Genomic DNA, 11,266 nt, shown 5'->3' with positions numbered 1-11,266 from the left:
GGCCATATACAATAGTATCATTAACTGCCAAAGCAAACTTAAAATGGTATCATTAGTCAAGACCAAAAAAAAAAATGGTATCATTAGTCTTTACAGAGCTATTCTCCTAATCACCCAGGGAGTCCTCTCCTTCCCCAGAACAATGACCAGCTTAAGGGATTCTATTTAGGAAATTTCTTTAGTAAAAAGAAGAAATGGGTACAAAATAAATATTTTTTTATTGCTCACAGTATTTCTCAATCCAACAGACTAATAAATTACTGCATATATAAAATAAAATTTAAATCTCACATTTAATCGAACAAATAAACTAACCACGTGACTAACTCAAATTGGTTAAAATAAATATTTTTTTTACTAAATTTATAAATAGCATTGATAAAATATTTTTAGTGAACTTTTTCTTAACTAAAAAATATAATCTTCGATCAAATAAAATTCTAATTTAACTTCCTAAACCACCAATATTGACTTCTTTAACCAACAATTAACCAAATTCTAAACATTAAAAGACTAAATTCTAAACTCTTAACTATTAATTCTTAAATTCTAATAATATAGAAATAAAATAATTTAAAATATTGACTAATATTAATAAAAAATCCTAAACCTCTAACATTTCTCATCATGAGATAGTGATATTGCTACTTCTGTTTTTGATAATATCACTCCACACAATTTTTTTTATTGTATATTTACATGAATTTGTTGAAGAAAAAAAGGTTGTTATCAATAAAAATGATAATATCTATTCCCATTATAATACTGTACCAGAAAAGATATTCCTGGAAGTTGGATTCTTACGAACAATATTCTTATAAATTTAAAAGAAAAAAAAATTTGCCAACCACCGAACCACATGCCCCCAGACCTACTTGTAATATTCTAAAAGACATTAGATAAAGAGACGGGAAAGACAAGAATGACGCTAAAGAAAATGATGATTTACCAACCCAAATGTCCTTTCCAAGCCTGCACTTATTGAGTTATTTATACAGAACTATGCAGTTAGTACATGCATTTACTGTAATAAAGAAATTACACGGTAAACCCTCCTTCAAAACCTCAAATCCACTTGAACTGCCGCTGAGCGCGGCTAAAGACCACAGCATTTATCTTGACAGTTGCCCGTTATAGTTTATTCTTTCTTCATGTTTCCCAGGCACACATACTTGATCTGGAGAAGTAGCAAGGAAAAACTTCAATTTCATACATAGGAGTAATAGTTTAGACTTTACCACATTCAGTAGAATTTCAATTGTTTTGATTCATGAAGCACTAACATCACAAGACATAAATTCATCCATGTTTAACAAGGGTCTAATATCAGCACCAATTACAACACTCTTTAGGCTCTGAAAGCAGCAATAGGAATATAAGAAAATGAAAGTTTAAGGACTAATTGATTTGTTCTTTCATTTTCATTATCAACTTATATGTTTAATACTAATTACAAAAACACCATACTGTTTTATGCTTATAAAACAACAATGGCAATTTTATTATTATTATTATTATTATTATTATTAACATATTTCATTCATAAAATTTTGAAAACATGTAACAAGATACAATATAGCACTTAATATTAAAGGGTAAAATATGATTTTTGCCCCTAACGTCAAAAATACTTCTAACGTTTAATTTCATTCGATTTTGTCTCTAACGTTTTCTATTTGCATCAAAATCACCCCCAAACCTTAATTCCATCTAAAATGTTAGGAATAAAATTGAAAACGTCCGAGGGTAGTTTTGAAACAAATCGAAAACGTTAATGACAAAATTGAATGAAATTAAATGTTAGGGGTATTTTTTATAGAATCGCAAACACCAGGGACAAAAAAATATACTTTACTCATTAATATTTAATAGTAACTGCCCACCACCACACTAAAATTCATTCTTAAGTATGCCTTTTCATGTCTCATTTATATTTGTTATGTATTTGTTTGTTTTAATTAAACCACAATTGAAACTTACTTTTCCAAACTTTAGAGGACATCAATGATTTAAGTATAATCAATTGTTATAAAGTATGTAGCAATTTCATTTTCAAAAAGTCAAATGATTGCAAATGAGAATACTGGAACTTTAAATTTATAGTTACCTCCAAATATTCATCCATCCCATACTTTGAGCCTTCTCTTCCAAGGCCCGACTGTTTAAAACCACCAAATGGTGCCACCTACTTCAACAAATACACATAGGTAAAATTCATTAGCAGAACAACAATGTATACAATCACCATATAATCTCATTCAATAAGGAATGAGATGCACCTCAGTCGAGATTACTCCTTCATTAATACCAACAAGTCCATATTCGAGAGCCTCGGCAACACGCCATGAGCGTTGGATACTGTTTGTAAACACATATGAACCCAAACCTTCATATGTGCAGAAAAGTTCCGTGTTCAAAAAATTGTCAATGTTGAATCAATAACCAGATATAGGAAAATGTAGCAGACGTACAGTAATAGTGGGAATAAATAAATAAATCAATAAAATCCTTCCAGGAAGTGGAAAGAACCAAACTGAAAAAAATGAAACTGCACGAACCTGCATTTGTGTCATTGGCAATCCGGATAGCATCCTCTTCGGTTTTGAACCTCAAAAGGGGTGCAACAGGTCCAAACACTTCCTCTCTGATGTATGAAAAAATCATTTGGGTGATTTGACAAGTACACAGTTGAACAAAAATTTTAATAAAATCCCAGCTGATTGATACATAACAAATCATAGCTATGGGCTCCAGATGTTAATATTAATTAGTCGCAAAATTTTTGAATGAAAAAAGAATTTTATTGAGATAATGATCGGAAATATACAGTGTAAAAACCGAAAAACAAAGGAGATTAAGAGATCCTCTTCACACAAATAAGAGGGCATGCACGCATAGACACACAAAACGAAGAAAAGCATTCCGATCACTTGGTACATCTGAAACTAAGGAAATTTTCTCCAAAAAGTATAAAGCAAATAGAAATGGAACACCTACAAAATTTGCTTTTTTGAAAGTATGTTAGTCAGGGTACTATCACTAGTCCAAAAGTTCATTAAAACACTAGGTCAGTTTCTAGTCATAACACAGTATATCACATTAATTAGCAGCAAGTTAGAATCACTATATAGCATCTCTAAATGCTTACCTTGATATGCGCATATCACTGTTGACATCACCGACAACTGTTGGTTCATAAAAGGTAAATCCAAGGCTATGTCTTTTACCCCCAAGCATTACCTTTGCCCCCTGAAGATAAAAATGAATTGAATAATCTGAGCTATTATATTTTGTAATCTCGAAGACATGTCCATTTTGGTATCTTTTCCAAACACTAAAGGTACATGTACACTTGAATACAAAAACTAAAGGAAAAGTATATTTTTTGTCCTTAATGTCTTTCAAAAATTTCAAAAATATCCCTAGCTTTTAATTTGATTTATTCTCTGACTTGACACCGTCAAACTCCTTGCTACTGTCATTGTTGCACCTCCACCCTTGTTCTCGAATTGCAGTCGCAGTTGTTGCTTAATCACTCCCTCTCACTTGCTTAATCGCCCGTGTCCTTGCACTCGTAGCCATCGCCTCACTTCCTCACTGGTAGTCACCACCATTGCAGTCATCACTTCCACCCACTCACCTCCTTCTTTCATTGGCTAGTCGTCTCCCTCTCCACCACTGGTTTCAGCTTCAAAATCATAAAGGGTTTGAAGCATGCTTCTTGTTGTCAGATTGGAGGTGATGAGTTTCGGATTAAGGGTAAAATTGGTCAAAAACTTTTGACTAAATATTGACCACACAAAATTAACCATAAGGATAGAATTGAAACTTATTTCAAATATTAGAGACAATTATTTCAAATATTAGAGACAAAACTGAATCAAATTAAAAGTTAGGGGCATTTTTTAAACTTTTAAAAAAAATTAAAGACAAATGTATACTTTATTAACAAATAAATAATAAAAATTGGCTCTTTCTATTCTGTATACTTATGTGGCCAAAAAGGCTTTAGGAGATGCCACAGCCACTAATAAGGAACACAATGTAAATGTATTTTCTGAAACTGGTTTCTGATATATAACACAATGGAATTATCTTATTAATGTAGCAAACTCTACAATGAAGATATAACTTTCCTAATAACTTGAATTGAAGGAATGTGAATAGCTTTGTTATATATTGAACGTGTTCCTTCATACAAGAGACCTTAAAAATTAAACTTGGAATGCATAAGCCATCTTTATTATTTGCTTAAATTGGACCTTTTTTCAGGGTTGGGACAATATGTACTCTACTTTAGAATATTTAGTTACAAAAGCTTTAATACCATGTCTGGAACCAATTCTCTAAAAGGCTTAAGCTATTAAGTAGAGACATAAATGACTTCATCACATCATCACTAATGTTTTGATGATGTTGCACAAGCATAGATCGCAATAGCAAAAAAGTAAACAGAAAACATTCAGGTGGCATAAAATGGCCTTATGGCAAATAAAATGTTCAGTTATATATATAATTCATGAACAAAATAACCCATAGGGGATTTCAGGTGGCATAGCCTGGTTGATAGTTGGCAGAAACAATAGTGTTTATTTAACTTTCTCATCTTTATTATGTTACAAGAATGTTCGAATAGATTGAGGGATTAAGTAGAGAGAATCAAACTTGAGGAATAGCACAAATGACAAACCTTTGATGTAGCATCTTGAAGCAAGGTCTCAACCTGTAAGGAAAATAACAAAGCACGCCATGAGGGACAGAACTCCTATGAGTTAGAGGAGACATCCAGAAACAATGCATAAAAGATACTGAAACACTAAAAGAAACACACACCTTTTTAACTGCAGCTTCATTGATCAGAGGGCCCTGTTTAGAGATGGATAATTTGGTTACGTTATGAAGCAGAAATATAACCATATGTCATGAATACTCCAAAAGTCTAAACTAGAAAAGATTACATATAAATGGAAAGCAAGAAAGTAAATATCCAGAAAATGAATAATAACTACCTGAACCACATCTTCACCAAAACCGTCCCCAACTTTCATATTCCGAACAGCATCAATCAAAGCCTTTGCAAATTTATCATATATACCTTCGCAGAGAAATTTCACTAAATAAGGTAAAGCAATAAATTTTGAGCAAAATAACATGCTTAGATGCACATTTGCACAGTGATTTGAGTTTGAAACAGCCAATCAATAGGAGTACACTAACAGTACTAATAAGAGGAAGTTTCCATATAAGAATGTATATGCAGCTTCTTTCTAGTCCATATATACTGTTCTCTTATTTTTGTTTCAGACAATTTTTTCCCCTTTTTGAGTGATAAAAGTGGATGCATTATTAACCAGAACAGAAGGATATTACAAACTGTTACATACCCAAGTAAGAATGAAGAAAGAATAGAAGCTTCTAATCCTAAAGGGAAGCAAATTTCTCTTCTGCCCTTACATTACACAAGAAGGAAGAGAGTGGAGGGTAGAATATGAAAGACTAGGGAAGAAAATATTCATGTAACTGATTTGCCACATGGCACTGTTAGTGGGGAAAACGTGAATGAGGGTCAAGAGGGATGATTCTAACAGATTTTGATGATTGGAACGAAGAGAGTATAAGTAGCAGCAAAATACGGAGAGAGAGGTAGACTTTTGGAAAGAAAATAAGGCTAGGCTAGGAGAGTGAGGCCGGCTCTTACCATCACAGCCTTTATCTTTTCTTTCTTGTATTACCTTTCATCTATATCAGTAAATTGAGTGAAATCAACTTGATTCACTCTTCCATTCTGTTTTGCTGTTTTGTTCCGTGTTAGGTACCAGTTGTTACACAAATACTACAGAGGACAAGAAATCTTCAATACAAAGTAGGAATGAATGAAAATCAAAAGGCCAATGCTTTTCAATCTGTCTGTAAATCTGAGAGACATCCCTCTAAAAGGATCAGGTGTCTTGCACCAAATAACAAACAAGAAGCCTACGCACTGCAATCAGACATTAATTAAAACAACACGATATTCCACGTCCAAGTTATGAGATCAAAACTTAGAATAAGAAACGTTACAAATGCTTTGCCTGAATCTCGTAAAGAAATCTAATGTCATCTATATGAGATATACATGGTACTTTCTAGTATGTACGAGACATTATCAATACTTCGTCAAGTTGGAAGAAGAAACATAAAGCAAGTATTTGGAGACACCAAAGTATTTGATATCCAACAAGAAGGCATAAACTCAAAATCACGAACACATGTCAACTGAAGAGTTAAGAGGTGACACATCAGACAAACAATTATAATGTTGATATTGACAATACTATTCTTTTAATCTAACCTTCTTGCACAAGAATTCTGTTCGCACACACACATGTTTGTCCACTATTGCGGTACTTTGCTGCAAGCTGCAATAAAAAGAAGTTGGAAAAAAAAATAAAAGATTAAAAAAAATAAAAGAAAAAAAATGTTAAGCTTACTAATATCTTCATAACAGAAAGAGGTGGGACCAAAGAAGGCCAACCCTCAATTTTCAAGTTAGCAGATACAACTACAAATGAGAACACTGCTGTTACGCTTCTGCAGTTCAAATATTTTCATAGATTATTTTTGAGTCAACATAGAGAATTCAAGAATTATCCAGTACTGTTAGAGTTATCACTTTAATGTCTCAGGCTCAGGCACTACATACAGTCCTTGTTGCCAGATCAGACACATCATATCTATACAAATAACAGCTTAAACAAAATCATCATTTTAACCAACATGTATTTCATCCTTTAACTTACAGTTCCTTTAACTGCAATATCAATGTCAGCATCATCAAAAATTATGCACGGTGCATTGCCACCAAGTTCCAGAGATACCTAAAAGTTCAAGAGAAAAAAATAAATAAATATTATATCAGGTTGGGTAGAAATCCATTTGAATAAAATTTTCTAGATCTTTTATATGAAAAAATTCATCTGAACATCTTAGCATACTTTTTTTACTGTCTCAGCAGAACCTGCCATCAATTTCTTTCCAACAGCTGTTGAGCCTGTGAATGTGATTTTGCGTACCTAAATAAGGTTGAAAAGTTCATTCAGCTGATCAATTATACGTGTAACATAACATGTTTGTAAAATCTCATGCTGACAGAACCTGAGGACTTGCAAGTAAAGCATCACCAATTTCAGGAGCATTTCCCATAACCACATTCACAGCACCCTACATCATTAATCACAATCATTAGAATGATATAATATGAGCAGAGTAAACAAACTTTATGGGGGAAATTAATGATGACTATGGCCATAAAAGGAAGCCAAATTTGCATTTCTCTTCTGCAGACCTACTTCAAGTATGTATTGAAATGGAACTCAAAATATCACAATAGAGTTAAGTACTAAAGTAAGGAGATTTGAAGAAATATGCAGGGAAACTACAATAATCTCACATCTTCAAATAATGCTTTTTACTAAAGTAGATTCGGTACCAAAATATCCTGATAAACTTCAAACAAATATCACTAGTATATTTGGCATGCAACCAAAGTAATTTTACATAAATTTTATACAAATTTACCACCTATCCAAAGGGAAAATTATAGAGCCAATTAGCCAAATACACAATTAAAATTTATACAAGAAAAGTAGGTGTAAGAAACTACCGCAGGTATTCCAGCTTGAATAGCAAGTTCAGCTGCAGCTAATGCAGTGAGAGGTGTAAGTTCAGAGGGCTTTATGACCACTGTACATCCACATGCAAGAGCTGGACCAACCTGAAAAAAGATAAATACAGATATGGCAAAATGGATGTTATTCACTTCCTTAAATCACTCAAAAGTTAAAATGGTCAAACTCTTATCTATATAGACTCTAGGGTGTATATCTTGCTTTTTGGTTTCATTTTCAATCAATACTTTTCTCTTAGAATTATAAAAAGGGCATGTTCTTATTTTGTTTTTTTGCCATTCAAGGTTTTGTGAAGGAAATGGCGTAAACGAATTTCCTGTTACAAGTATTTTCTTAAAAGATCTTTGACAAAGAAAAACATGAGACCAAGAGGATATCTCTATAATTATGAACAGATCAACAGAAATGAAAAAAAAAATAAAAAAAGAAAACAAAATACCCTCTAAAGATTCAACTCAACATACCTTCCGTGTGATCATAGCCAGGGGGAAGTTCCATGGTGTGATCGCACCTACAACCCCGACAGGCTGCAAATCGCAGAAAAATAAATAAATAAAAGCCATGTCATTAATATGCAAACAGTCGCTGAATATTTAACAGCAAAGTCTTTTCCCGAACTTCCAATATGAAGGTCAATTAAAAAAGGAAAATTGCCAACATTACACCATTCATATACATTAAATTTGCATTAAATCACAATCATTTTTCAGGTTTACCTGCTTTAGAACAAATAACCGTCGATCAGACATAGGAGCAGGAATTATATCCCCATATATGCGTTTAGCCTCCTCAGCTGAAAATTCAATAAAGCCAGCCCCATAGTTTACCTACAAAACAACAAACTTTTTAACATATAGACCAAATAAATGAGCCTATTATGCATCTCTGAGAGCCAAAAGTACTTTTGTTCATACTTTTTTTAGAGAAAACGAAGTACTTCCAATGATTTTCATGCTTCTCCAAAAGAGAACCAGAAAATTTTTAAGCAGATTGCGAGCTAATTATCCCAAAAGTAAAAGCAGTATAACAGAAGATCTTCAAATATACATTTCACACTATCTTCAAAATAGTACTTCTATTTTACCATATCCAAACAGTTTAACGAAATAGAAGATCTTCAATTACATTCAAATGCAAAATATTTTTCTACTTCTAGTTTTACTTCTACTTCTAATTCTACATTTAAATCGGTACTTCTCCTGAAATATTAAGAAAAGAAATCATTGAAATTCCAAAAAAAAATACACAATATAAGAAAAAAGAAACAAGAAATAAGAAAAAAAATAAGGAAAAAATAACAAAAATAAATTACACAATGACTAAATTCCAAGAAAATAACAAAAATTTATCTACCCTGTACCTCACCCATAGCCTCCTTAAGAGGCTTCCCTTGCTCCAAGGTCATAAGTTGAGCAAGCTCTTCTTTATGAGCCATTAGTAAATCATACCTTAAAAGAATTAAGGAGAAAATTTCAGAAAACCGTAAAAGTTATCAAGACAGAGTTATTACTCAGAAAACTTCCATCATGATTAAACAATGCAATGGATGAAGCCAAATGCAAGCTTCATTCATGTCAGTAATTAGTATAATTTTAACAAAGATAGTGCAATGATAATTTGAAGTATTTATATCATCCATATTGAGGTATATATGAGCATACATATGCACACAGGACTACTTCCCTTTTCTATATTATCTGCATTTGCAAGGGTACCTAATGCTGTCAATTCTTGGGCCTAATAGGAGTTCTATATAACATTAGCAACTACAAGATGATTAATGTGCATATCAATTAAGCTAAAACTGTTAAGTACTTAAGTGCAGAAACTCTATGAATCGATACTGCAACACTGCTAAATAAATAATGATGTTTATTCAAGGATAAAATGACTAAATCAAATTACATCAACAACGCGTAAATGGTCTCAAAGCTTGAAAAAAAAATCAGTGTCCAAGTTGAATATGTTCATAAAAGCATGTGGTTCTTGATATTAATAGAGAAAAACTATACCATTTCCTCAAAAGTTTGCTTCTCTCAGCAGCAGTGGTTTTGCTCCAAGCTGCACAGAAAAATTTAGTAACTAACTTAATGTGAATTTTTTAGATAAAGGAAGTTTATTAGAAAGGGAGAGACAAAAATGAAAGAGTATAATATATTGTCCAGGAGAAGGGTTCCACACTGAAAAACAAAAAAAAAAAGGGAAACCCCACATTACTAATCTTTCTATGCTCTTATGTTCCTTTGTACCTTCTTTGAAGCAAATATTTGGGGTAAACAGCCACCTTATCTAACCTAACCCCCATTTTAAATCTCATAAAGGCCTAGTTAGAAGTGTCAACCTAGTGACATCTTGACAACAAAAAATTGCATTTAGACATCCGAAGAAAACTTCCATTAGACTTCTCTTATCCTTGATGGATCTTGGCTTCCTAAAGAACTAAAATTCATAGTCATTATAATATTGTCAATAATCCAAAGTATACCAACAGAAAAGAATACTGAATACTAGTTAGTTCATCATTTTCACCAACTATGATTTAAAACATCAGCAAAGGGAACTTTGAAGAGGAAAAAAGCATTGAGTTAGATGATAGACAACATAAATTACATTTATAATCAACATTGACCATGACAATGGAGTATGCTAAAGTATGGTGCATCTAACAGCTACATTCAGTTCCAACCGTAAGCACCACAACATTTTTTACTAAATGAAAATGTTCTTATCAATAATAACAAGAGATATTAATCTAGATAGGCCAGCAAGCTCTTGTTAAAGAATAAATAAAGAATGATCGTTTACTTGTCCCAAACTTGTTACTACCATTTAACGTAACAATCTCAAAGGGATATATTTTGGAAAAATTTGCATTAGGTTGGACAAGTAACATCAGTTCCTAACCTCTTTGACAACTCTGCACAATCTTATGTAAGACATATATTCTGCACCTTGTTACAACTTACAACATTATATTAGTCCTATTTGACAACTTTGCACAATCTCAAGTATCATACATCTATATGCATCATATGCTGAAGCAATCGCATCATTTGTCTCTTTTCCGCCCATGCACGCGACATCCGCTATAGATTCACCTGTTGCTGGATTATAAACCTGCCACAGCATTCAATATATGATATTCTTATACAATACCACTATCAAATAAAGGAACTTAGAGGTACGACAAGAGAAAGATTATCAAATTGCAGCCTTAGATTGTGATCAAAAATAAGAATTGACAAAATAAAAAGAAAGTGCATGTTGCCCCACCTCCCTTTACCTTGACAATTAGAGGCCTTCAAACATAATAAAAGGGAAATAGATAAGGGGAAAAACTAAAATAAAATAACAGCAGCTGTACCATTTTACCTGTATGGTTTTCCCATCGTAGGAATCACTCCATTTACCTCCAATTAGACCCTGAGTTTTCAATAAACCAGATCTGTTAAGCTGGGAAGCGATGCTCCTAGCATCCATGCTTATCTGTCATTGGAAAACTCTTACTCAGGCACCAAACTATGAAAAATCTATGCACACACACATCTACCATTGGGAAACTCTTACTCTGGCACCAAAATATGAAAAATCCATACGTG

General features: G+C 32.7%; 1 protein-coding gene across 1 annotated transcript in view; it reads right to left on the bottom strand.

Moving 5' to 3' along the window:
• Nucleotides 1-923: 923 nt before the first annotated feature.
• The window catches only part of LOC107458746 (succinate-semialdehyde dehydrogenase, mitochondrial), an 11,004-nt gene continuing 661 nt past the window's right edge, over nucleotides 924-11,266 (bottom strand). The window contains exons 2-20 of the mRNA XM_016076949.3: nucleotides 11,040-11,153; nucleotides 10,685-10,784; nucleotides 9,680-9,728; nucleotides 9,028-9,115; nucleotides 8,384-8,494; nucleotides 8,132-8,194; nucleotides 7,643-7,753; nucleotides 7,135-7,200; nucleotides 6,975-7,052; nucleotides 6,780-6,857; nucleotides 6,332-6,398; nucleotides 5,010-5,095; nucleotides 4,834-4,866; nucleotides 4,691-4,723; nucleotides 3,149-3,249; nucleotides 2,559-2,644; nucleotides 2,280-2,386; nucleotides 2,108-2,185; nucleotides 924-1,177 (exon numbers count right to left, since the gene is read on the bottom strand). Of these exons, the coding sequence (XP_015932435.1) occupies nucleotides 1,139-1,177; nucleotides 2,108-2,185; nucleotides 2,280-2,386; nucleotides 2,559-2,644; nucleotides 3,149-3,249; nucleotides 4,691-4,723; nucleotides 4,834-4,866; nucleotides 5,010-5,095; nucleotides 6,332-6,398; nucleotides 6,780-6,857; nucleotides 6,975-7,052; nucleotides 7,135-7,200; nucleotides 7,643-7,753; nucleotides 8,132-8,194; nucleotides 8,384-8,494; nucleotides 9,028-9,115; nucleotides 9,680-9,728; nucleotides 10,685-10,784; nucleotides 11,040-11,153 (1,488 nt within the window). The 3' untranslated portion in view covers nucleotides 924-1,138. The remainder of the gene's footprint in view (nucleotides 1,178-2,107; nucleotides 2,186-2,279; nucleotides 2,387-2,558; nucleotides 2,645-3,148; nucleotides 3,250-4,690; nucleotides 4,724-4,833; nucleotides 4,867-5,009; nucleotides 5,096-6,331; nucleotides 6,399-6,779; nucleotides 6,858-6,974; nucleotides 7,053-7,134; nucleotides 7,201-7,642; nucleotides 7,754-8,131; nucleotides 8,195-8,383; nucleotides 8,495-9,027; nucleotides 9,116-9,679; nucleotides 9,729-10,684; nucleotides 10,785-11,039; nucleotides 11,154-11,266) is intronic.

Source organism: Arachis duranensis, chromosome 7, assembly GCF_000817695.3.
Source record: "Arachis duranensis cultivar V14167 chromosome 7, aradu.V14167.gnm2.J7QH, whole genome shotgun sequence".
Classification (NCBI taxonomy): Eukaryota; Viridiplantae; Streptophyta; class Magnoliopsida; order Fabales; family Fabaceae; genus Arachis; species Arachis duranensis.
This window is presented reverse-complemented; position numbering and strand designations above follow the sequence as displayed.